The sequence below is a fragment of the Podarcis melisellensis genome, assembly GCF_964234715.1.
Source record: "Podarcis melisellensis genome assembly, chromosome: 3".
Lineage (NCBI taxonomy): Eukaryota > Metazoa > Chordata > Lepidosauria > Squamata > Lacertidae > Podarcis > Podarcis melisellensis.
The window spans coordinates 109,059,699-109,087,425 of record NC_138530.1 but is presented as its reverse complement, the minus strand read 5'-3'; the positions used below and the strand labels follow the sequence as shown (position 1 = coordinate 109,087,425).

Sequence of the window (27,727 nt, the reverse complement as noted above, 5' to 3'; positions counted from 1 at the left end):
CACACCAACACAGGCCTCAGTCCAATCCACACAAGCCAAGTCCTAACAACTACATTTCTCATTGTGAAGGCAAACACTCTGCTATTATATTACTTCTAAAGTCAAGGGACATTATTTCTTATTTTCCTTATTTCCTCAACCCCAAAGCAATGCTGGTTTGGCCCTTTCTTGTCACAGCTCTTTGGGAATAACAACTGTCATTGAAATTCTACTCAATATTGATTCAGAGCAGATTCCAATGTATAGTTAGTTGCAGGATTCCCAAACAATAGACCAGAGGCAATTGTATTTCATCCAGCAGAGCTTTATGCTATTGAAGGCAAATGAGTATCATGGTCACAAATCCAATACATTCAGGATTGGCACTGTCCATAAGAAATCCAGTTGCAGCAGACTTAACTTAAACTTACAATAACTTATAATAAGTCTAAGCCCTAACACTATAGCATACCGTGTACAGAATACCACACCAGAAGGAAAAGAGATAGAAAGAGAAAGTGAATCGCAGGCTCCTTCTGGCCTTACTTTTACAGTCAGCATGAGCCTGACCTTGACAGAAGAGATAAGAGAATCAGTTTAAGCTGGCTGTACTCAGCTTCTCGGAAGGAATAACCCAAACAACATGAACCTTCTGCTTCTTTCACACAGAGAAGCTTCCAGAAACCTCTTCAATTAATTAGAATAGGAAAGATCTCTACACATCAGATGAATAGTTTCTGTACTAAGAAATGCAAACTGACAACAAAAATAACAATATCAATAATAATAGTTTTATTATTTGTGCCTCGTCCATCTGACTGGGTTGTCCCAGCCACTCTGGGCAGCTCCTCCCTCAGATCCTCCTCCCCAATGTTCTTTCCTAGTGCCCAAATCCAAATGCTACATTCTGCTTTAGTTGTGATTAATCCAACATATGCGCCTGCTATGCTCTTCCTTCCCAGTACCACATGAGCTCCAGTCTCAAGTCTTGTGCGCTAAAGTGATCTTTTGGGGGAGGTGGGGGGTGATACAACTCCTGTCCATGGGTGCAAGGAAATCTAGCCTCTGGTGACTTCACACAAGAAATGTCTCCAATAACCTTTTGACTAATGATGTGCATATGAACATCTCAAGCCAGGTCTGAATGCTCTATACCTATGGTGCCTTTGTAATAAAAGCAGGAGAATTATCATAGCATAAACAGGTTTTCCACGAATCCCAGGGCACCATATGGTATCCCCTCTCCATCTTGCCTGCACACAGCAACGCTTGGCACTATTTCTGGCTTGCTTTTAAGCCTGCATATCTAAGAGGCATATTCTCCCTTAAGCATCAGAATGCTCTGTCACATCAAAAATAACAGTTCATCCATCATGGCCGGGAAGCATGTCTGACAAGAAAACATTTACTTTGCTCTGGTTTTCTGGCCACTTATATCAAAAAGACAAAGACAGCTTCTCCCGTCTTGGGGCAGTTCAGAGACATTCACTGGACAGATGGTCTAAATTTGAGAGTTTTTATAAAGTTAATGAGAATGGGGAGAAAGGCGCATATGGGCGCAATCTCTTCTGGAGTCCTTTCCACAAAACGAGAAGCAGCGCTCTGCAAGAAAAGCAACATTCACACTGGGAGATCCTTGGAGGCAGAGTGATGATTCGCTGTGAAAGCTACAAAAGCTACAAATGTGTGTCCAAAAGAAAGGGGGGGGGCTTCTTCACTTTCACAAGGGGTTTTATATTCAGACAAATGTGTTAACATTTCCAACAAAGAATAGTTGTTTTAGCTGAGGCTGTAACTGCCCCTCTGCCAGGGGAACTCACCAGAAAGCCAAAAAATGTTTCTCTTGGTGTTCAAAGAGCTACCACAAAACCTAAACTAAGACTTTGTTGGCTCCTTTGCTATACAATGACTGTCACTTAAAATTAGAACTAAAGTTGTACCCCTTGAAAAGAACAGCATCTTCCGTAATATCATTCCATACCTCCACAAAGGGCTTTGCATTGGCCTTCCTTCTTCTCCCTGAATGGCTTTGCCAGGACAAATACCTTTGGGAAGCTGATGGCAAAGGTAGATGCTGGGTACAGAGGCCCCTCTATTGTGTTTTCCCCAACCAACAACACCCCCAAATGGCCAGGGAAATAAAATTGTTTCCCTCTGCTTTGGAGAGCCTTTGTGACATCAGCATTACTTCATTACTTCAGCAATCTCTTTTCCTTGTCTCAGACCTATTCACACATCCAGCAACCAACGTACCCCACTTTAAGGAAAGGGGTAAAGACCGCCAGGCTTAGCAAGCCAGGAAACAAAGGGCTTAAGAATTAATGCAGAGATAGGATCAGCTGCTTACAAAGCACAAGTGGGTGACAGTAGAGGACTTGAAGAAGCAAAGGCACAGTCTTCACAACATCAAGGCCATACCCTTCAGTACAGATCATCACTATCTGGTGAGCATCTTGCTAACATAGCTGCAAGACTAGTTCCCTGGATGTATATTGATCTAGGATCCAACCAAGCATTAAACTACACAGAGGGCTGTCAACTACATTGAGCTCTGTCATCAGATGACTGAAAAAGATCACTTTGTAGAACTGAAGAAAGCCATTGTTAGCTACTCACCGCTGCAAGTGCAGTGAAGACAGATGAAAGAGTATCTCACTGAGTACTGGCATTCGACGTAGAGAGGGCTGACACGTTTTACCTAGAAAAAAAGAAATACAACTGAGGTAAGATACACATTTCAGTGAGTCGTCTCCTGTTTGTTGATCAGCATATCTGGATTAGATAAAGTTGCAGAATATGGCGGTTGCTCTTAAAAATCCAAAAGAAAATTCCTATGTAGGGCTGTGAATTCAGTTTAAGAAAACAACAAAGCAGTTAGCCGATTACTACTACTACTACTACTACTACTACTACTACTACTATTAAAATGTCTGTACCACCCTTCATCAGAGGATCTCACACAGTTTACAACATAAAACACAAAAATATATAGCATAGCAACAAATGAAAAAAAGGGACGCGGGTGGCACTGTGGGTTAAAGCACAGAGCCTAGGACTTGCCGATCAGAAGGTCGGCGGTTCGAATCCCCATGACGGGGTGAGCTCCCATTGCTCAGTCCCTGCTCCTGCCAACCTAGCAGTTCGAAAGCACGTTAAAGTACAAGTAGATAAATAGGAACTGCTCCGGTGGGAATGTAAATGGCGTTTCCGTGCGCTGCTCTGGTTCGTCATAAGCGGCTTAGTCATGCTGGCTACATGACCCGGAAGCTGTACACCGGCTCCCTTGGCCAATAAAGCGAGATTAGCGCCGCAACCTCAGAGTCGGTCATGAATGGACCTAAAGGTCAGGGGTCCCTTTACCTTTACCTTTAACAAATGAAAATAATACACACGCTGCCCCAGTTTAAAAGGCCATAGATTTTTATTTTTATTTTTTTAAAAGTATTGTATAATACAATTTCCACAGAGAAAAGAACATACCATTAAGTTTATGGCATCGTTTTACACAGTGTTCAAATCTGGCGCCTAATGTTCTTTAGTTAATGTATCCTCTAAAACAAATTACAGATATAGATTTAGGGTTCTCTTACAACTGCCTGCTATGAGGCCGGGATGCAGCAGTTTCATTTAGGTGGAAAGATGTAGCCTGTGTTGGGGGTAGGGGGGGGGGACAACATTTCTACTCCTGACTGGTGATGTTAAATTCTCGAGAATAACATCACTACTCCTGACTCCAGGCTTTTTAAAAGACTCGGGGAGCCAAATGTTCCAGAGGCGAGGGGAGCTTCACTCTTATTGCATCATGTGCCAATTTCATTTCCCTTCCTCAGCTGGGTGGAAAAAATAAGCATGGCTATAATCCTTTCCATCTATATTTGACACCAGAACCAGTAAATTTCATGTTTTATGTCTCTGAAATCAAAAGACTTTTTTTTTTTTTTTTACTATATTGGATATGCTCACAATGTATGACACTATTCTGTCTTCTCTGAAGCCTGTTGGGATACTTTATGAGACAAGGAGGCACTGCCAGTTGGTGGGTATGTAAATTTTGGATATTACCTCCTCCTTCTGCTGCTGCTTGAAATCTCTTTGCTTCCTTTTACAGCCCCATTTTTCAAAGCACCAAAAAGATACAGTGGTACCTCGTGTTAAGTATTTAATTCGTTCCGGAGTTCCGTACTTAACCTGAAACTGTTCTTAACCTGAAGCACCACTTTAGATAATGGGGCCTCCCGCTGCTGCCGCGCCGCCGGAGCACAATTTCTGTTCTCATACTGAAGCAAAGTTCTTAACCTGAAGCACTATTTCTGGGTTAGCGGAGTCTGTAACCTGAAGCGTATGTAACCTGAAGCATCTGTAACCCAAGGTACCACAGTATTGCATAGAAAACATGGTCGGCAGCAATTCCCGTTTAGCAGTTTCTGCGATGGCTCCCTGCTTGTGAGACACTTTCCCTAGAGAGCTTGCCTGGTGCCTTCATTACATGTCTCTAAGCGCCAGGCAAAAACATTCCTTTTCTTCCAGGCCTTTGGCTAATTAAAGAATTTATGGACTTTAATTATTATCATTATTATTATTATTGATACCCCGCCCATCTGGCTGAGTTTCCCCAGCCACTCTGGGCAGCTCCCAATTGAGTGTTAAAAACAATACATCATTAAATATTAAAAACTCCCCTAAACAGGGCTGCCTTCAGATGTCTTTTAAAAATAAGATAGCTGCTTATTTCCTTGACATCTGATGGGAGGGCATTCCACAGGGCAGGCGCCACTACCAAGAAGGCCCTCTGTCTGGTTCCATGTAACCTCACTTCTCGCAATGAGGGAACCTCCAGAAGGCCCTCGGCGCTGGATCTCAGTGTCCGGGCTGAACGATGGGGGTGGAGGCGCTTCTTCAGGTATACAGGACCAAGGGCATTTAGGGCTTTAAAGGTCAGCAGCAACACTTTGAATTGTGCTCAGAAATGTACTGGGAGCCAATGCAGATCTCTCAGGGCCGGTGTTATGTGGTCCCGGCAGCCACTCCCAGTCACCAGTCTAGCTGCCGTATTCTTGATTAATTGCAGTTTCCAGGTCACCTTCAAAGGTAGCCCCACGTAGAGCGCATTGCAGTAGTCCAAGCGGGAGATAACTAGAGCATCTCTGTATGTGTGGTGAGGGCACAGGAATTTTGTTAGGCCCCCTCCCAAAAAAAGTTGTTGAACTTTTTGGAGGAGATGATGGGTAAAAACCTCCCCCAAAGAGGACATTATGGAGGGCAGGCTTTTGTTAGGGGGGCAGGCTTCTGCTGTGGGGGGAACAGAACCCCAGTGAATTGAGTATTTTAAATGCTTTTCAGTAATTTTTGAGTATTTGGGGGGGGGGACTTCCCCCCTGTCACCGCTTGGCTACTGTTTTTGTTTGTTACTATGTTACGTATTTTGGTGTTTTTATATTGTAAACTGCTCTGTGATCCTTGGATGAAGGGAAGTATAACAACAACAACAACAACAACAACAACAACAACAACAACAACATTGCTGAAGTGGTTCCCACCATGTGTGAGGCTTGGAGTAATTGCTCCCTCTCTCTCCTTTAAGCCGGCGCATACTATAAGCAAAGCCTCACTAGATGTGGGGTGTCAGATAAGGTTGGCCTCTGCCCCCTTCCCCACCTGTTGCTATGTCCGCTTACCTTAAATGGTCAGCCAGCATTGCAGCCTGGTCACGGGCCTAGTCAGTGATCCAACAGCCAGCTCAGGAGCCCTGCCAGTTGACCTGCAGATTGGCATACACCAGGCAGGCCTGTTGTCTGGGGATTCCCCAGTGGGGGTCAGGCCCCCACCAGCCAATGGCCCTTGCTTGGGTCCTGCCCCTGGAGAATAAACTGAGGCAAGCCCATCACTTCTCCTCAGTTATTTTTGGTCACAGGGTGCGATGGAGCAACGACACTTTTTCCCCGTTGGGCCCGTCCTCACTTAGATATCGTGCACCCACCTCACAGAACACCACTTCCTCAAATTCCCACAAACTACCTCAGATTATCTTGTGGGGGACTTGTGTGAGGGAAAACGTCATAATTTGGAGTCTCAGGCAGGATTTGATCAAATAAGCAATAAAGATTTTATTTAACAAAGGAATTTTATGACAGGAGTGGGTAAAACATAGGATAATTCAAATTATAATGTTATTTCACTCCACTGCTTTCGCATCTGTTGCACAGCTGCTGCCGCTTAATACTTTGGTTCTTGAACAAGGTGGTACTTTCTGTCAGTTACACACCCCTCTTAGACAACCCTACTCCTGAGATACTCCAGGTAACAGACCCAAGGGATCACTGGTTTGGGAGTCTTCTCTTTCTAGAAGAATCTCTTCCCTTCTGACTGGAATGAGTTCTAAGTAGACTGTCTCTTTACAGCTTCTACTTCTCCTGGCTCAACCTCAGCCTCCCAGTTAATTCCTGGCCAATTACTCTTACAGGACACCACACACTGTCTTCCACACTAAGCTCAGAGACTCTTTTCTCTAGCTTGTGTTATATTCCTCAGAGTGGATGTTTTTACGCAGAACCAACTCTCTCTCCTCTCACTCCCTATCTCCCTACCTATTTCCCAACCTCAGTCCCAACCTACTCCAAACTGTCTCTCCAAATCCTCTCCTTTTCAACTCCCTCTCCTGGAACCCCAGCCAATCAGAGGCCGTTCATTAACCGTTTGCTGGCAGGGAAAAAGAAAAAGAAAACAATTGGGGACCCAACCTGCCCAGCAAAACAAACTCTTCCATCACACAGGGACTTGGCACTCAACTAGTCTTTCTCAAAGCCTGTGTGGCACATACTGAAAGGTGAAGCCTTGCTGTTTCTGGCCTACAGGAGTAAGACTGGCGACTGTGACCTCAGGCTGTTCCTGGCTTGACTGAGGGGGCAGGAGAGAGAGAGAGTCTGGCACTATGACCTCATTCAGTCTCTGTGACCTCATGCTGATGCTGCCTGCCTGAAGGTTAGGAGAGAGGCTGCGTCAAAAGATGGTACAATTTCATATTGGCTGCAGACACTCATTCTCACATGTAAGTTTCCCTTCCCTGTGCCAAAATCGCCAAAATCAAGAGATCTCCCATGGAAGTTGGCCGTGTAGCCTTAGGAGTGCTCCACACATGTTTGAAAACTGTTTATGCCAACGGCAAATGACCTCCATCTGAAATGTCAAATTATTATAATGAGACCTTCTCCGTAAACTTCCTAAGTGTTTCGTTAGTTGCCTTTGTTTTAAAAGGGAGGCAGTAAAATCCACAGATGTGGACTTTGAAGACCTTGTGATGAGCCTTCTCCCGCCCCACCCCCTTGATCTCAGATGGTAAAATCCACTAATAAATGTGAGCGGATGGAAGGTCTATTTGTTGTCCTGTCAAGTCAGGCCATGCGGAACAAACCAAAAGGAGGGAAGGAGGGGGGGGAGGAAGCCGAAAGCAACCAGGAAAGGAGCTAATGATGTGAGCTTGCCTCTGCCAAGATGCACTTATGAAAATCGCTGTGACATTTAAGGAACCTAATGATGCGACATTTCTTTTTAACTTTAGTGTTCTGTCCGAATCAGGTTTTACAAGTGGAGATCACATTCCCAAGATAGCACTTGACTTATGCAGATTTTTTGCACTTGCTGCGATGCTTCTTTGTGCAGCAGATATCTGCTTAGCAGACAAGTCACAATACGAGGCAAGTGTTGACATTTCCCACATGGTGGTGGAACGCCTGGTGATCTCTGAGCAGTGGTGGTTGCAGTACACTGCCATTATCTCTTTTTGCCTGATTTCCCCTTTTCACTACTGATTTTCTGCAGAATGGATAAGTAATAATAATACAGTGGACTCTCGGGTTGCGAACGCGATCCGTGTGGGAAGCACGTTCGCAACCTGCAGCGTTCGTAACCCACAGCGCCGTGTGTGCGCACACACGGATCACAATTCGGCGTTTCTGTGCGTGTGCAAGCGCCGAAACCCAGAAGTAACCAGTTCCGGTACTTCGGGGTTCAGCCCGGTGCGCAACCTGAAATCGCGCAACCCAAAGCATCTGTAACCCGAGGTATGACTGTAATAATAAGAATATATTCTTTTTATATACCAGCTTATACTAGCAGGTCTCATGGTGGTTCACAGGATAATCTTTGTGAAGCATCTGAAGAGCACTGAGGGTGGGATGGAGATGCAGGTAGGAAGACCAACTTTATTCTTTTTAGTGAAAAGATTGTATTTGCATTGCAAAAAGAATAAACTTCAGTAACTGGACTTCTCAATACTTAACTGCTTTATTGGTGTCCATGACCGAGATCTCAAGTCTACAGCAAATAGATGACATATCAATCAGAAAATGTACGTCTTAGTTATAATCTGGGCTCCTCTCATGTATTTTGTTTTGCTGAATTTAATGGACTAAGTGCATAAAGTGTGCGACAGAATTGCAGACTTGGACCACAGGGGAAAGCAGAATAATGCTGATCAACTATGCTTGTGATGGTGGCATAAGAAGTTATTCTCTCTGAAATGTCTAATTTATTGTTGGAGTGGCACACAAAGGATGAACAAGTTAAATCTGTGATGATAGATTGGGCAAGAGATGTTGGACACTATATAATGTTGGAAGATTGGGAAAGGTTGTGGAAGAAAAGGGTTAGGTTTACTGCTTGTACTGTATTAAAAGAAAATATCATGAAAATGATGTATAGATGGTACTTAACCCCAGTAAAACTAGCAAAGATTTATCACATGAGTGAAAATTTATGCTGGAAATGTAAAGAAAAGGAAGGTACCTTTTATCATATGTGGTGGATGTGTCCCAAGGTGAAAGACTTCTGGGAAAAGATTTATAATGAGTTGGAAAAAATGTTGAAATATACATTTATTAAGAAACCAGAAGCCTTTCTACTTGGAATAATAGGGTTGGAATTGCCCAAGAAAGATGTTAGATTGTTTTTGTATGCCACAACTGCAGCAAGAATTTTGTTAGCCAAAAATTGGAAATCACAAGAAATACCAACAGTGGAGGAATGGCAGATGATGGACTTTTTGGAGCTAGCCGACCTGACTGGAAGAATCCGTAAAAGGAAAGAGGAGGAACATCAAGAAGATTGGAAGAAATTTAAGGATTATTTAGCTAGATGTTCTAAAATACTATAAGTAGAATTACTTGTAACTACCAAATTGGCCTCAGAGTAAAATAGATTGAGTTGGATAACATTATGGATTGAGTTACAGATAGGTAGGCGTGTTGGTCTGCCATAGTCAAAACAAAAAAAATTCCTTCGAGTAGCACCTTAAAGACCAAATGGATTGAAATCATTAAGAAAGAAAGATGTTAACTGAATAAGTTAATTTTATTGGAAAGTGGAAATGGAAAACTGCTACAATGAGTTTTATAGAAACTCAGATAGGGGGGATTCGAGGAAGTCATTTCACAATGATAATTAAATTGGGATTTTAGCAGTTAGGATATATGTTTGTTTGTTTGTTTGTTTGTTTGTTTGTCTTTTTATATTGTATTGTTTTTCTTTTATGTTTGTTATAAATTTGAAAATTAATAAAAAATTATGGAGGAAAAAGAAGTTATTCTGGAGTACAGGGGGGAGCTCTAATTCAGTGTTGTACAAGCTATAATTAACACTTCTTTAAAATTGCACGGATATGTGTAAAATTAGAGGAGAGTCAGAGTCCCATGGACTGCAAGAAGATCAAACCTATCCATTCTTAAGGAAATCAGCCCTAAGTGCTCACTGGAAGGATAGATCCTGAAGCTGAGGCTCCAATACTTTGGCCACCTCATGAGAAGAGAAGACTCCCTGGAAAAGACCCTGATATTGGGAAAGATGGAGGGCACAAGGAGAAGGGGACAACGGAGGACGAGATGGTTGGATAGTGTTCTCGAAGCTACCAGCATGAGTTTGACTAAACTGCGGAAGGCAGTGGAAGACAGAAGTGCCTTCCAGGGAGTCTTTGTGCATGGGACTCTCAAGAGTCTCCTCCAGCACCATAATTCAAAAGCATCAATTCTTCGGCGATCAGCCTTCTTTATGGTCCAACTATCACTTCCATACATCACTACTGGGAAAACCATAGCTTTAACTATATGGACCTTTGTTGGCAAGGTGATGTCTCTGCTTTTTAAGATGCTGTCACTTTTCTCCCAAGAAAATTGGCATAATAGAATCAACAAATGAGAAAGCAGGGACAAACACAAAAGGGAACATCTACTGGTATGAATGCGGAAGAATGATGTTTCTCCTTATATACAAATTCACATATATGTAGGTGTGGACTAATTTGGCCTAATTTAAATGCAAGGCAAATGGATTAACAGAGAAATAATACTCTGGTGTGGACAGGCTCATATATATGATCAATTAATATCCTATAAGACATGAGCCAATGGGGCAACGATATGTTTAGAGGGTCATTTGTAGCTTAATTTTGTTAAATGCCAAACTTATTTGTAGCATATATAATCTTTTCTTAGCCCAGTGACTCAAACACTGTAAATACTAAATAAATGATCTCTTTCTTCAGTGACCTTTATTCATTTGGACCTTCATCCATGGGGTTTATTCTCATTTGGTACATATTAACATTCACTAGGTCTGAGTCACGGTGCTAAGAAAAGATGGTGTTTACTATAAATAAGTTTGGTCATTTTAAACAGAATTACAAAAGACACATTTAATTAATATATTCCTGCCCAGCTAGTGGACAGGTGGGCATTTTCCAATCATAGCTCTGCAAGCCATACCGAGTGAAGGAATGGGTTTCCCAAAACCCCAAAACTGACTGTTCAGGCAGTTTTAAACTGCACCAAAATCCCTATTTTTCCTTAGCTAAAATGCATAAACTCGAGCCGTTGAGCAAATTCATAACAAGAACAAAGCTCTCTCCCTTATCAGTCTGTGGCGGCAATGAGTGACCTTGCCAAGTTCCAGTACAGCAGGGATGATGCGTGTGTGCCTTATCTTATGTGCTGACCACAAAGACACGCAGACCCACATAAAACGCCAAAAGTGTGTTCCTAGAGATGGTGACCTCGTCCCAGATAAGAGTAGGAAGAGGAAGATCCTTTTATGGTTGAGAGTACCAGAGCAGGAACATATGTGATGTCAACCTGCGTACATAGGCCGACGTGGTTGGGCTCCTAGGGGAGGAGTGAGAGGGTGCCTGGAGGATATATAAACTGCATGAAACCTGTCATTTCTTTGGACTTGCTGTGGACTTGATCACGCAAGTGCCTTCTGCTATCCGGAGAGCAGAATAAACTCTTTCTTTGAACCAACTCGGTGTCATTTGACTTCCTTTCTCCTGTCCCGGAGCAACGCAGACCCAATCGGTGAACTCCAATAAGGCTACATGAGTACAGTGGTACCTCGGGTTACGAACTTAATTCATTCCAGAGGTCCGTTCTTAATGTGAAACCATTCTTAACCTGAGGTACCATTTTAGCTAATGGGGCCTACTGCTGCTGCCGCGCCGCCACCGCTGCATGATTTCTGTTCTCATTCTGAAGCAAAGTTCTTAACCCGAGGTACTACTTCCAAGTTAGTTGAGTTTGTAACCCGAGGTGTTTGTAACCCGAGGTACCACTGTATGGTGGGATTTCCCCTCCCCCCCAACAGCTGAAGTACAGAAGCACCTCAAAATGTGGACCTTGCAGGAAATGCTTGCATCCATATTACTTCAGTTTCATTGTCTGGCACCATCTCACGCTCCTCCTTTGGACATTGTGCCATTTCCCCCTTGGCTACCCCTTCGTTTTCCAGCCACACAGACACAATCTTGATTTGGCTGAAAGACGGCATATAAAGATAACAGAACAATACCAATTCTCCATGCCATTTCTGTTCCAATCTGCATAAGACAATAAACAGAATTACAAAATAGAAAGTGCTTTAAGGGCACAATACAGTATATATAGCAGCATCCGATAGGTACCCAATATTCTACCTTACAAACTTGAGGGCTGTTGAAATATGCATCTCTGCACTAACAGATGCACTTATTGGAGATGCATCTGAATCTTGTACAATTATTTGGTGGTCACAGGTGGAGCTGTGGGTTAAACCACAGAGCCTAGGACTTGCTGATCAGACGGTCGGCGGTTCGAATCCCTGTGACGGGATGAGCTCCCGTTGCTCGGTCCCTGCTCCTGCCAACCTAGCAGTTCGAAAGCACGTCAAAGTGCAAGTAGATAAATAGGTCCCGCTCCGGTGGGAAGGTAAACAGCGTATCCGTGCGCTGCTCTGGTTTGCCAGAAGCGTCTTAGTCATGCTGGCCACATGACCCAGAAACTGTACGCCGGCTCCTCAGCCAATAAAATGAGATGAGCACCGCAACCCCAGAGTCGGTCACGACTGGTCCTAAAGGTCAGGGGTCCCTTTACCTTTACCTTACGCAGTCCCAGTGCAAAGCAATTTGTCTGGAAAAGCCCTGAGCTAAAAGTAAAATAAGAATGGTTAACTTATCATATATTCTTTACAAATTAGCATCATAGTGAACCAGAGATCAAGTGGCTTATCATGAGATATATCATGCTGAACCAGCTATTGCATGATAGTTAATGGTAAAGGACCCCTGGACGGTTAAGTCCAGTCATAGGTGACTATTGGGGTTGCAGTGCTCATCTAGCTTTCAGGCCAAGGGAGCCAGCATTTGTCCACAGACAGCTTTCTGGGTCATGTGGCCATCATGACTAAACCACCTCTGGTGCAATGGATACCGTGACGGAAACTAGAGCACACGGAAATGCTGTTTACCTTCCCTCCACAGCGGTACCTATTTATCTACTTGCACTAGTCCTATCCCAAAAGTGAACTTTTAACAGAGCTGAACTGGAACCAGAGCAAAATATATAATGGCTTGAATTCTTGGCAAATGTTCAGAGCAAAGGTGAACATTCATACCACTGCAATGTACATTTGGTACTCTCACAATATTTTTGTGAAAATCAAGCTCATGCCAAACCATTGCATCTAATTCTGTCTGCTTTTCCATGGCAGCACTACTTGTGACAGGTCTTCATTGAATGTGCTTGGTTGGTGACCTACCCTTCTACCCCTTCAGAGCAAGAGGCTCTGAAAAGTATGTGTACGTACATGTACAATGGTTTGTGCTTATACTGTTTATAATTAATCTACAAATTTTGTATGTGCAATGCCTAACACCTACCATCAAATAATTAGAAGCAGCAGGCTGCAGTGGGAAATATTTGATGCACTTAAATTTGGACCTAAACTTCTAAATCTGCTCCACTTCCCAGCGGGGAGGAGTTGCGGTGGACCGTGTGGCCACCCACTCCCCACCGGGGGCGGGGGACCTTGTCCCCCATTGCCTGGGGTATCTCGGCCACATCAGAGCCCGGCCAGCCAATCCGCTGGCTGGGGGGCGTGGCCGGAGCCGTTTAAACGGATGAGCGAGCCAGAGGACTTCCTTTTTGGCTCGCTTCCTCAATCATCTGCCCTCCCTCCCTATGTTGCAGGTTAGGCAATTGCCTTGCTATGGACTTCAGTTGGTCGCCTTGGTTGTCTGAGGGGCCTGGTAGGAATTTTTCCACTTGGCAAATTGGCACTGGCCACTTGGTTTTCACGTACCTCATAGCAATCGTCACAACTTTGTTAGGGTTGCGGTTAGGCATTGTTTGGCCTTGTGGGGGGGAGGGGAGGTGTGGCCATCACCTGGCCCTCCATGCTTAAGGGTATTCCATTAAAGGAATCCAGGGGTGTAGATCTAGTCTGAAGCCTGGCTGGGGGCTAGGGCCTTGACACGACGGAAACACCAGGGGGAGCTTGAGTTGGTTCGTATCGACAGGGCTCCCCTTTCCGGTAGCTTACCCTTACTGGACTTCCTGCACAATGGGCAGGAGTCAGATATAGTCAGGTCCAATCAATGCCTAAGCCAATACTGCTCACATTTTGTAATTTCAATAAAGTTGTGGCCCAAATTTTCCCAATTACCGTACATAAACCTAATATCCGTGTCCTTGTGTGAGTTATTTCCAACGAGGGGGTGGCTGTGGGGTCTTGACATGCAACAAATGCTAATTGTTATGTACGGAGTTGAATAGGATCCAAACTGCAGCAGTCTGATTGGTCCTAGAACAATAGGATTCAGAATGCAGCAGTCTGATTGGTCCTAGAACAATGCAGCAGTATGATTGGTTAGCAGGAACCACCCAATCATGCTCCAGATAGAAGTGAATCCACAACCTGATTGGCTTACAGTAGAATTCCGGAATTAGCCAATCATGTGCAGCCCATTGTGTAAATAATGTATATAAAGCAGATACTTTGAGGGGACTTCCATTCATTCCTCCTCACCACTATGAGCTGAATAAAGAGCATGAAATCACTTTGCAACTCTGAGTATATTTCACTAATGATTTCATTTCAGATATTCACAGCAATCAACTGAGGTGTGTTTGTGTTTTTTTGTGGTACTAGACATGCAGCTCTTAGGCACGATATCCTAGATTTCACTGACAAGTCCTTACCCTTTTCAGTTCAGCAAAAGCAAGAACATTTCACCTGCATTGCTGGCAGATAGCTTATAGCTGTCAGACAGCTTCGAGCCAACCACTAGCTCATTCAAGTAGTATAAAACAGAGGCCTGAACATCTGCTGGTAAACATGCAGCCGACAAAAAATGCATCCCTGAGCCAAGCATCTGCTGAGTGTGGGCTACTTTGCCGCTCATAACCTAAGCAACGTTTTCTGTTAATCATTAGCAGAGTTATTGATTTTAGATGTGTATCACAGCACTATAATTTTGTCAGGGAGTAGACCACATAAGTTGTTCTTTTCCTGGTTGTTTCATTTTGTCTTATTCCAAAAGTCCATAAATTGATGACCGGGACAAAAAGTATAATTGACATCATCTGTGGCAAATATTTCATAAAACAACAGGCCCAGATGTAGGATTAAAGCCATGTGGTAGTAAAATACCACACTGAAAAAAGAGAGATTCCAGGTTCCATGGTTTTGTATTTTGGGTTGTGTTTGGGTTTTTTGGTGGGCTTTTTTTATTTTTACAAAAACAGATGTGCTATTCCACCAGCCTACCCCCCCTCTCTCTCTCTCGCTCTCTTCCAAATAATGCCCCCCACACCCCAATTTCACTGGAAGAGATCATGAATTGGTTGCAGGTGGTGACTTATATTTCAAGATCTTAACTCTCACAATCTTTGAAATGAAAATAAATGAAAGATTTTTGGTAAGTATACAGGGCTCTCTTTTTTTGAAAGGTAGTGAAGATTATACAAACATGTCTGCTTGTTATTTATATAGCACCTTCAGGCAAAAGACCACATCTATAGCGTACTGCTTCCCTTCCTGGGAAGCTGTTCTCCTCTCTGAATGGGGGTTGGAATGGGTTACCAACCATGTTTCGCACACAAGGCCCCCTTCCTTGTAAGCCACAAGAGCGCTGAAGCCTTTGAACATTCTGAAGCAGAAAACGACGCACAGAAGCACTGCATTTTCGGACAATCTCTCCCACCCCACCCCCACTGAACTAAGAGCAACAACCAACTTCTATTTTTTTTACAATTTTTTCAATTGATTTTCAATATTTATCACAAAAATAACATAACAAAACATACAACAAAGAAAAAAACACATTACAACAATAACCTAAACACAAAGAAAAATTATCTCTTCAAATACCCAATTCTCATTACATTGATAACTGACTTCCTCAAATCCCCTCTAACTGAATTTCATGATATCACCTATATAACAGTTATCCAAATTCATATTTCTAATTATATTGATTCCTTTCATTTACTAACCTCTTCTCCTTTATTAATATTTTAATCCTTAATATTTACTACCACATATTCTTATTCTACCCCTAAGCCTATTTATTACTTCCAAGAATTTTCTATTTATCTTATATCACAATATTTAGCTAAATATTCTTTAAATTTCTTGCAATCCTCTTGTATCTCCTCTTCTTTCTGGTCGCGGATTCTTCCAGTCAGGTCGGCCAGCTCCAAAAAGTCCAACATCTTCATCTGCCATTCTTCTATTGTTGGTATTTCTTGCAATTTCCAGTTTTTGGCTAATAAAAGTCTTGCCACTGTAGTGGCAGACAAAAACAGTCTAACATCTTTTGGGGGCAATTCCAATCCTAGTATTCCAAGTAGAAAGGCTTCTGGTTTCTTAATAAATGTATATTTCAACATTTTTTCCAACTCATTACAAATCTTTTCCCAGAAGTCTTTCACCTCGGGACATGTCCAGCACATATGAATAAAAGTACCTTCTTTTTCTTTGCATTTCCAACACTGATTATCATTTGGATGCTAGATCTTTGCTAATTTCACTGGGGTTAAGTACTATCTATACATCATTTTCACAATGTTTTCTTTTAATACAGTACATGCAGTAAATTTAACCCCTTTCTTCCACAGCCTTTCCCAATCTAACAACCAACTTCTAGCCAACTCTCAGGAAAGTCCGCTTACCCTTACATGATTCTGCAGCATTGTGGGTTGGAGCCACATCCCCTACCATGATCCAGTGCAGCCTGTGGACTTTGGGGCTACCCAACCACCCAGGAGCCTTAATGCTCACCTCGCTGGCTGGGAACTGGATCTAAGCCTGCCAGCAGGTTGGCCAATGGCAGGTAGGATTGGAGGCAGACCTAGCTTTTGTGGCATGCCTGACAGATCATGCAGGCTTCCCTCAGATCCACTCCTGGGGCATTTAAGGCAGCCTGGCCTGGCTCCGGTGTTCAGTTCTTCATCCGGTCACTATATGAAAGTTGTCACCAAGGAGTCAGTTGACTGTGAGGACCAATAGGGCAGAGGGAAGGAGGTGCTTCCATAATCTGCAGTGCCCAAGCTATGTAGGCAGTGCCAGCTTTACATATAAGCTAAACAAGCTATAGCTTAGGGCCCCACTCTCTTGGGGGCCCCAAAAAATGTTAAATAAAAGGATATACATTTCTAAAATATAAGATAAAAAAAATAAAAATAAAACCTACATGCAACAACAGTGTTTTGTGTTGTGTAAGGTAAAGGTACCCCTGCCCGTACGGGCCAGTCTTGCCAGACTCTGGGGTTGTGCGCCCATCTCACTCAAGAGGCCAGGGGCCAGCGCTGTCCGAAGACACTTCCGGGTCACGTGGCCAGCGTGACATCGCTGCTCTGGCGAGCCAGAGCTGCACACGGAAACGCCGTTTACCTTCCCGCTAGAAAGCGGTCCCTATTTATCTACTTGCACCCGAGGGTGCTTTCGAACTGCTAGGTTTGCAGGCGCTGGGACCGAGCAGCGGGAGTGCACCCCGCCGCGGGGATTCGAACCGTCGACCTTTCGATCGGCAAGCCCTAGGCGCTGAGGCTTTAACCCACAGCACCACCCGCGTCCCCTTTTGTGTTGTGTAGGCTCCTATTATGTAAGTAATGGTTCCCACCTGCTAGCCTGCTCCCTAAAATATCACTGATTTGCTCATTTCTATACATAGGGTGCCTACATTCTGCATGGATTGGTTGCATGGCAACATGTGCAAATGGCTTTAGATGCCTATTAGGTCCATAAATTACCATATAGCATATATTCAACACACAAAACAGCGGCAATTCTTGTTGACAAAGGACAGCTGGACATATAAAGGGCCCCATTACTTTCAGTAGCTTAGGGCCTCATCAAACCTAAATCTGGCCCTGTATGTAGGGATTTATAGCCTGAAACCAACTCTTCCAGAATGTCCTGGGATACTTGCCCTGTGACCCACAGTTTCTCAAACACAATATTGGGAAGCAGTGTGTTAATAATTCGGCAAAATCATGATAAACAACAAGGGACAAGGAAGAGACCTTAGTGTTCAATTTTATTGGAGAATAAGTCCCAGTGAGATAGGGCTGCCATACGTCTGGATTTTCCTGGACATTGACGGAATTTCAAAGGTGGTTCTGAAAGGCAGTGCTTTGTCCTGGATTTTAGTTGAGTCTTAGGCAAGTTGTTTGATTGATTGTTTGATTGATTGATTTTGGTGATTTTTTTATAAGAGAAGCTCAACAATTTTGGGGGTTTCATTAAAAAAGCTCAACTTCTGGGATTTTACTTTTTGAAATATAGCAACCCTACACAGAGGATCAAGATACGTTGTTCGACTCCCAGCTCCCATCATCCCTGATCATTGTCCATGCTGGTTGAGATTAAAGGGAGCTGGGGTCCATAAATATATGGAGGGCCATAGGAGGACCTCATCCTGGATGTATAGGACTGGACTATTAATTGCGTAATGCCTTCAGCTTCTCTTAGCATTTGTATATTCAGTGGTACCTCTAGTTGCAGTCTTAATCCGTTTCAGGGTGCCGTTCGCACCCTGAAAAGTCCACTAGAGTGCCTCTTCCACGCATGTGCACGGTGCAATCGAGCGCTTCTGCGGATCCGTGAAGTGCACAGATCGCTTCTGTGCATGGCGAACCCGGAAGTAAACACTTGCATCTTGAGGACCCAAGACCCACCCTCAAAATCAATACACACGGACACTTATATTAGTTTAAGTTTGGGGGCAAATTTTGGCCACAACTTTATTGAAATACAATCACATGAGCGGTATTGGCTTAGGCATTGACTCCCCACTATAACTGACTCCACCTCTCAGGGTGATCGGCCAATGGGGTAAACCAAACGAGGGAGCAAGGTCGATGAGGACCAACCCAAGCTCATCCCGGGTTTCTGTGGTCCTGGCATGGTCCTAGCCCCTCAAGCGGACATCGGACGAGATCCAGGACCCCCAGATTCATTTAACGGAATACCCAGTTCCTGGAGGGGCAGGTGATGGCCGCACCTCCCCTCCCCACAGTCCAACTGAGCCAATGCCTAACCACCACCTTACAAGTTGTGACGATTTGCTAAGGGGTAGGCGAAAACCAAATGGCTAAAGCCAATCTGCCAAATGGAAAAATTCCTACCCAGCCCCTGTTCCAAAACAGGCGACCCAAACCAAAGCAAGGCCGAGCGACTCTACCTAATCTAGGGAGGGTGGGCAGGTGTTCAACAGTGCGAAGCAAGTGCCCCTCCTTGCGTCACACTGCCGTTTGTAAAGCCCCTGGGATCACGCCACCCACTGGCTATTGGCTAAAATCGCCTGGCATGATCCCAGGGGACTTCTTGCTCCTCCAGGACTTCTTGCTCCTCCGCCTCCATTTTAACCCTATCAGGTGAGCTCTTGGGTCCTGTGCGCAACCAGGACCCTCTGTTTTTTACATAATTTTTTACATTATTTTTTGGGGGGAGGAAACCTAGTTTTATACACGGAAAAATACCGTATTCATTGGAAAGAGAAATGATTTTTAGATAATGCCTCAATAATTACAGTAACCAAAACCCTATGTAGGCATGCTGCTCAATTCATCATTTTAAGATATTTGTAGCCATCTGCATTTTTTTTTAACCCTCATAAATGGCAATTTGCACTGCACAAGTACAGCAGGGCTGCATCAGTGAAGAGTAAACATTTGCTGTGGTGCAGTACAAATACTTCTGAGTGGCGTGCAGTCTAAATTTAGGAAGTACCACACTAAAGTCAATACCACAATATAGTGTCTGTTTGCTTTTTCATGGGGCCCGCTATATTAAATGTCAAAGGGGCAAAAAGTGATACAACACAGGATAACACAGGCTTTCGTTGCCCTCAAAGAAGCCAAACTCCCCCCCCCCATAAGCTGGAAGTTGCATTCATTTCAGAGAAGTTTCCATTCTTCAGGGCAGAAAGCATAACTTGGGCTATCACAAAGCAAGCCCTTAATATAATAATAAAATTCGGAACGCAAGTCAGGCCAAAAGCTATACATTAGGTGACCTAGTTGGGTTTCCAAACCCCAGGCACTGTTACTTGGCTCAAATGTGTTGGTGAGGGGTGATTTACAAGGGGGGAAGTGGCACGCAGGAAGGGGGTGGTTTTTGCTGACTTTCCACCGTTCCCCAGTTCGTCTTCCAAATACTCATCTAGAACCCTGTCTGGTGGTGTTTTTCTTTTTTAAAAAAACACACACCATAAGATGCTGATATATACTCAGAGTCAAGTGTGGATTTCATGCTCTTTATCCAGCTCATAGTAGTGAGGAATGGAAGTTTCTCCGAAATGTCTGCTTTATATACATTATTCACACAATGGGCCCCACGTGATTGGCCAGTTCCGGGATTTTCCGGTAGGCCAATCAGGTTGCGGATTCACTTGCACCTGGAGTTGGATTGGGTGGCTCCTGTGGACCAATCAGACTGCTGCATTCTGGATCCTATTGTTCTAGGACCAATCAGACTGCTGCAATTTGGATCCTATTCAACTCAGTACATAACACCCATCAATACTTTGTTTACTGCTATAGTAAATACTGCCTTAGCTATTGCTTTCAACATTTGGCCAGCTGATCTATGGAACGAAGTAAAGAAAGATAGAAAGATAGAAAGATTGCAGCCTGTGGAAAACCAATTAACTTTAGGCTTTTCCAGACTAAGCCAAGATCTTCATAGCTATTTCTTGCACATTTCATGCTAACTACATGGTAGCGCTTCCAGAATTCACTGGTTATGTTTCAGCTTTCACTGACTCTTATCAACATATCTTTTCCACAAACATTTAAGAGGATGCTGTTGTCATTTCCCCAAGCGTATTATTCTGCAGGACTGCTTAAATTATTTTATTTTATTGAGAATTTGGGATTATTATTATTTAGTTGCCCATGAAAGTTAGCAAACATTGTCTTAACCGTCATAGGCGGAACAATCTTGTGCCATTTGGGCTATATGATTTATTTGCCTGCTTGCTTAATGATTGATTGATTGAATTTATATAGCGCCCTATACCCAGAGGTCTCAGGGTGGTTCACAGAACAAAATCAAAATACAGTGGTACCTTGGGTTATAGACGCTTCAGGTTACAGACTCCGCTAACCCAGAAATAGTACCTCAGGTTAAGAACTTTGCTCCAGGATGAGAACAGAAATTGTGCTCCGGCAGCAGCGGGAGGCCCCATTAGCTAAAGTGGTGCTTCAGGTTAAGAACAGTTTCAGGTTAAGAACGGACCTCCAGAACGAATTAAGCACTTAACCCGAGGTACCACTGTATGTGACCACAATATATATAATCAAAATAAAAACAACAACCCAATAACAGCCCCCCCCCCAAGAGAACCACATTTTAAAAGGGCTTAGGATAGTATTTCTGACCAAACTGCGGGAGACAGTGGAAGACAGAAGTGCCTGGCGTGCTCTGGTCCATGGGGTCACAAAGAGTCAGACACGACTAAATGACTAAACAACAACAACAGGATGGTATTTGTAGAGAAAGGGACCTGTCAGAAACATGAAAGTATGATTAAGCAAAGCCTCAGTATTTCCCCTTTATTTTAATTCCCACATCAACTAGAGGTACCCAGTGAGCTAACCAGAACTATTAGCTTCTGGCTATTTAAACCCCACCTATCACATAACAAGAATTTTAAAATGATGTTAAGTGCCTGACCTCTATGCTTGTGGGTTAAAAAGCCTGGCTGGGTTACTGCCCTAAGACTCATTAATTGCATGTCTACTTGACAGAAGACAAGAAAAATCTGGCATGGCCTATCGCTGCTGCTTGTTAAAATAGGATGTAGATGAGATCACATTCTTCCCTGAAGACATTTTCTTAGGGCATATTCAGGGGGCATCATTAAGTAAACAGTTACAGAGTTGCATTCTCAGCATTATTAGACTCGCCAATGCCCACAGTGCAGTGACCTGGGATATTGCCTTCTCTGTGATGTTGCCCAATTTGTGTATTCCCTTGGAGATAATTCAGTAGAACTCATTCTTGAGTTTTTGCAGACAGTGTAAGACAAATTTATTTCCCCAGGCTTTTGGGATAAGAATAAGAATAAGAATAAGAATAAGAATTTATTATTTATACCCCACCCATCTGGCTGAGTTTCCCCAGCCACTCTGGGTGGCTCCCAATCAAATGTTAAAAACAGTACAGCATTAAATATTAAAAACTTCCCTGAACAAGGCTGCCTTCAGATGTCTTTTAAAGATAGGATAGCTGCTTATTTCCTTCACATCTGAAGGGAGGGTGTTCCACAGGGCAGGCGCCACTGCCGAGAAGGCCCTCTGTCTGGTTCCCAGTAACCTCACTTCTCGCAATGAGGGAACCGCCAGAAGGTCCTCGGCGCTGGATCTCAGTGTCCAGGCTGAACGATGGGGGTGGAGATGCTCCTTCAGGTATAGAGGACCGAGGCAGTTTAGGACTTTAAAGGTTAGCACCAACACTTTGAATTGTGCTCGGAAACGTACTGGGAGCCAATGTAGATCTCTCAGGACCGGTGTTATATGGTCCTGGCGGCCAGTCCCAGTCACCAGTCTAGCTGCTGCATTCTGCATTAGTTGTAGTTTCTGAGTCACCTTCAAAGGTAGCCCCATGTAGAGCGCATTGCAGTAGTTCTAAGTGGGAGATAACTAGAGCATGCACCACTCTGGCGAGACAGTCCGCAGGCAGATAGGGTCTTAGCCTGTGTACGAGGTGGAGTTGGTAGACAGCCACCCTGGACTCAGAATTAACCTGTGCCTCCATAGACAGCTGTGAGTCCAAAATGACTCCCAGGCTGTGCACCTGGTCCTTCAGGGGCACAGTTACCCTATTTAAGACCAAGGAATCTCCCACATCCACCCGCCCCCCTGTCCCCCCAAAACAGTACTTCTGTCTTGTCAGGATTCAACCTCAATCTGTTAGCCGCCATCCATCCTCCAACCGCCTCCAGTCACTCACACAGGACCTTCACCGCCTTCACTGGTTCTGATTTAAAGGAGAGGTAGAGCTGGGTGTCATCTGCATACTGATGAACATGAATACTGATGATATGCTAATACTTTCTGCTGGTCATCTGCATTGGCTTCCGTGTTGTTGTTGTATTGATATTCAGTTTTCAAATCAATGGTTGAAACCAATGTTGCCTATAAAGATTCCGCCCACCACCTTGATTCAAAATGGTGCCTAACCATACTCAAACGTAGATGGAAACCTGCTCTTTGATGTCAGAAACCATCATGCAAAATTTGGTTATGGCCAAATGCATAGAGAAAAGTCAAAGAAATAAAATATGTGGCAAATGGTTGAATGGTTTGTCTACCATATCTTTTTATCTGTTAGGCAGGATAGCTTATTTGGTTACAGGTGCTTAGAACACGCATAGGCAAACTCGGCCCTCCAGATGTTTTGGGACTACAATTCCCACCATCCCTGAACACTGGTCCTGCTACCTAGGGATCATGGGAGTTGTAGTCCCAAAACAGCTGGAGGGATGAGTTTGCCTATGCCTGGCTTAGAACAAACCCTGGAGGAAAGGCTATCACCTTAAATCAGGGGTCAGCAAACTTTTTCAGCAGGGAGCTGGTCCACTCTCCCTCAGACCTTGTGGGGGGCCGGACTATATTTTGAAAAAATAAATAAATGAACGAATTCCTATGCCCCACAAATAACCCAGAGATGCATTTTAAATAAAAGCACACATTCTACTCATGTAAAAACACCAGATAGGCACCACAAATAACCCAGAGATGCATTTTAAATAAAAGGATACATTCTACTCATGTAAAAACAAGCTGATTCCCGGACCATCCGCAGGCTGGATTTAGAAGGCGATTGGGCTGGATCCGGCCTCCGGGCCTTAGTTTGCCTATCCATGGCTTAAATGCTCTGTGAGCTTACAGAGGAATCTGGTTGGCCACTCTTATAATAGTTGTACCTTGGTCAGATCAAAAAAGATTTGTGTACTTGGACATATCCAGTATCTAAGGAAACACAGGTGTGATATTTCTCATGCTGAATAAATGCCTGTCCAACATGTATTGTCCCTAAATAGTGACCAGTCCATGATTAATATCCACCATGCTTTTGCGAATATATATTTAATTAATATGCCACCCCTCTGACTAGATTACCCCAGCCACCCTGGGAGGCTCCCAACAAAATATTAAAAACACAGTAAAACATCAACCATTAAAAGCCTCCCTGTACAGGGCTGCCTTCTGATGATTTCTAAAAGTCATGTACAGTAGTTCTTTATCTCCTTGACATCTGATAAGAGGGCGTTCTACAGGATGGGAGCCACTGCTGAGAAGGCCCTCTGCCTGGTTCCCTGTAACCTTGCTTCTCACAGTGAGGGAACCGCCAGAAGACCCTCGGAGCTGGACCTCAGTTTTTGGGCTGGGTACAAGTAGGAATTGAGAAGAATGAAGAGAGGCAGCTTTGTAAATCTCTCCCCACTTCCTCAGACTACCAGGTAGAATCACTACTGAGGGAGCTACACTATTTTTTTCTGTTTTAAGTTGGATAAATGCAACAAAACGCCTCCTTCTGATTCTGTTGGGGACAACTATTCTGCAATAACACATTGATGTTTTCTATTGTATGCTATCTTTAGTGACAATTATGTCCTATTTGCTTGTGTAGCACTTCTGTCATTGAGTTTACCTAAAATGTCATAAAGGGGAGGCGTAAAATTTAGACTTGAAAACACTCTGAAGGTAGGGGATGAATGAGGAATTCTATTTCTCTGAATTCCAGTGGGGACTTGCCTGTTCCACATATCCCAGAATATTTTTTAAAATCAGAACAAAGGCTGTTGTTATATTTTGCACTTCTCTGAACGTTGCAATGAAGTTCTTTGTTCTTAAAAACGTTTTTAAATGTGTCAGTGTTTGTAAAAAAAAAGAAAAAGGAAAGGGTTCTGGCCTCCCTTTGTGGCCTCAGCCTGGTCCTTGGACCCTTGTCGGCATAAAAGAGTCCATGAGAAAAGTATCCTTGCAGAGTTTTATTCTTAAAAGACTTTCTGCAAAAGCAACTGACCAACTGTACACACATCAACCCTACCAGCTTTCACTAATCAACCAACCAACCCCAACAAACCAACATTTCTCACTCTATATACAACCCAGTGCAGGCTGCTGACTCATGCTGCCCCAGCTTTTTTAAGCATTAAAGAAACAGCGGCCATTTTAGCCGTGACAAAATGTGTGTTTTAAAATAAAATACATTGAGAATTTCATTTTTTGAGAGAAAATTCATACAGAAATTTGACTGGATAGGAAATACGTTCAATGTGATCTAAATGTGATTTTTAAAATTCACAGATGAGTTAGAAACAGGACAGAACGATCTTCTGAGCAAACTCATACAAAGTGGCATAGACAAGGTTATCATCAACTATTAGGACTGGCCTTGTGAACCATGCAGACAGGAATTAAGCCAGACAGCTCAGTCAGCAGAACATGGGTCATGGGTTCAAACCCTACACTGGATGAAAGATTCCTGCATTTGGGGGGGTTGGACTAGACGACTTTTGGGGTCCATTCCAACTCTACAATTCTCTGATTCCATGATGCTGTGATTCTACCATCACAACTAGTATTCAAGATGATGGTCTACTATTTCACAGATCTTCAATTATATATACTCTGGCCATGGTGCTGAATACTACGAAAGTGGGAAGGATTGCATACTTACAATTAGCCAGTACATTTAGGGGCAGACTACAGTGGTACCTCGGGTTACATACGCTTCAGGTTACATACGCTTCAGGTTACAGACTCCGCTAACCCAGAAATAGTACCTCGGGTTAAGAACTTTGCTTCAGGATGAGAACAGAAATCGTGCTCCGGCGGTGCAGCAGCAGCGGGAGGCCCCATTAGCTAAAGTGGTGCTTCAGGTTAAGAACAGTTTCAGATTAAGAACAGACCTCCGGAACGAATTAAATACTTAATCTGAGGTATCACTGTAATTTGACAAGGTGAGGGAATTGGATTGATCTTTATTACGGCCATTGGCCCGTCACACAACAGTTTCCCATACCATCATAATGTACTTGAACCTCCAAATTTAAAACCACCAAAACTTACAAACAAACAGACAAGAACCAAAGCAAAACAAGAACAAAAGACCAACATCATACATTACAACAAATTTGTAACATAAACATCGCCCTCTGCTCATAAATTAATAGAAGACATCAATGGTGATATCACCTAATTACATCCTAAAACATAGATCATGGTTTAAAGGGATTATCCGAGCCACACAGGAGTCCGTTTCTCTTCTTTAGTGATAGGACGCTTATCAAGAATCTGGCAACCATGAGTGATTTTAGGGGGTCATCATCATTTAATAGATATCTTAGTTTGGTGAGGGAACATTTTTACTACTTAGGCCATTCCTCGATGAGGTTCCACCCTTTACTCAAAGCACTTAGATACCAAGCTACATCAACACACAAGTAAGTTCCATTCCATGCTTGCCTTGTTCCCAACTTTGCCTAGTTTTCCAGCTTGTGGTGAGTCCTGGGGCAACATTTCCTGTCCTGTAGGACTGGATGGTCTCTCCCTGTAAACATATGCACTCTCTTTAAAAGGCTTTCCTGAAACAAAATCACAAAGGGGGGAAGGGATTTACAGGAAATTGTGAAAACGTGCAGAGAAATAAACTCCCCATTTAGAATCCAAATTCCTTGCTGGTTCAGACGAAACACTTATCTGGTCCCACAATGGTGGGCATATGCTGTGAGGAAGAAGAGCTTCAAACCAACTAGCATTTGGCTAAAGGTAAAGGGACCCCTGACCATTAGGTCCAGTCGTGACCGACTCTGGGGTTGTGGCGCTCATCTTGCTTTATTGGCCAAGGGAGCTGGCGTACAGCTTCCGGATCATGTGGCCAGCATGACTAAGCCACTTCTGGCGAACCAGAGCAGCGCACGGAAACGCCGTTTATGTTCCCACTGGAGCAGTACCTATTTATCTACTTGCACTTTGACGTGCTTTCGAACTGCTAGGTTGGCAGGAGCAGGGACAGAGCAACAGGAGCTCACCCCATCATGGGGATTCGAACCGCCGACCTTCTGATCGGCAAGTCCTAGGCTCTATGGTTTAACCCACAGCGCCACCCGCATCCCTAGTCAAGACAACTAGCATTTGGCTAAACCTGACCCCAAATCTGTTTAGAAGACCTTTCATCACCATTACCAATAGCCACTAATAGACTAGTCTGGTCAACTCAGCTGATGCCTACTCACTACTTTGCACTGGCCCTAAAGATGACACACCAGTAACATTGACTGGACTGAACCTTAACAGGTGAGTAGAGAGATAGTTCTTGAGGTGTGAGAGTCCCAGTGTATCCAAAGCTTTGTTAAAACCAATACCTTGAGCCCAGAAGGAAACTGGCAGCCAACACAGCTGCCACGGAACAGGCTGGATATGACTGTGCATCCAACACCTGTCAGAAAGCATACAGAATTTTTCTGCACCACCTGAATCAGAAAAGTCATCTTCAAGGGCAGCTCCATACAAGATAGCATTGTAGTAATCAAGCCTGAAAGTTACAAAAGCATGCCTAACAAAGGGGCAGGGTCCTAATGAGTCAAATATGGGGAATGGCATTCCTGGCCACTATTCTAGTCTGCTCTTCAAAAAACAGCATTGGATCCTGGAGTACTCCTAGGCAACCTAATCAGATCAGAGAGAGGCACAGAAACGTCACCTAGTTCAGATTGAGTGACATTCATGATGCTCTAATATACTCTCTCATGTGTGTTGCGACAGCATCCAACAGAAGAAATACTGCATGTCCTCTCTGCTGCTGGGTAAGGTTGAGTCAGGAGAGAGAAGAGGACAATGAACACATACCTAATGATATAGGCTCAGCAAGGAAAAAGAAGGAACATTTTATCACGTGTGGTGGGAATGCAAAAAGGTGAAATGCTTCTGGGAGA

At 43.6% G+C, this 27,727-nt stretch overlaps 1 protein-coding gene and 2 long non-coding RNA genes across 18 annotated transcripts in view; 1 reads left to right on the top strand and 2 right to left on the bottom strand.

Annotated features, from left to right (window-relative positions):
• Window positions 1-27,727, bottom strand: part of LOC309367264 (uncharacterized protein) — a 279,394-nt gene that overhangs the window by 201,340 nt on the left and 50,327 nt on the right. For 14 of the 16 annotated variants that reach the window (XR_014166959.1, XR_014166960.1, XR_014166961.1 and 11 more), the window contains exon 4: window positions 2,596-2,677. Coding sequence is in view for 5 of the 16 variants with exons in the window: in XM_081906678.1 (XP_081762804.1) it covers window positions 2,596-2,677 (82 nt within the window). In the remaining 11 variants the exon portion in view is untranslated. Of the gene's footprint in view, window positions 1-1,481; window positions 1,582-2,595; window positions 2,678-6,716; window positions 6,856-27,727 lie in introns of those variants that run through there. The other 2 variants (XR_014166969.1, XM_081906680.1) reach the window with 2 other exon arrangements.
• Window positions 4,444-6,861, bottom strand: LOC309367416. The gene is made up of 3 exons (XR_014167152.1): window positions 6,797-6,861; window positions 5,655-5,737; window positions 4,444-4,514 (listed from the first exon to the last, which is right to left on the bottom strand). It is a non-coding gene; the product is annotated as an uncharacterized lncRNA (long non-coding RNA).
• Window positions 12,883-25,756, top strand: LOC309367400. The gene is made up of 3 exons (XR_014167135.1): window positions 12,883-13,072; window positions 15,106-15,193; window positions 25,098-25,756. It is a non-coding gene; the product is annotated as an uncharacterized lncRNA (long non-coding RNA).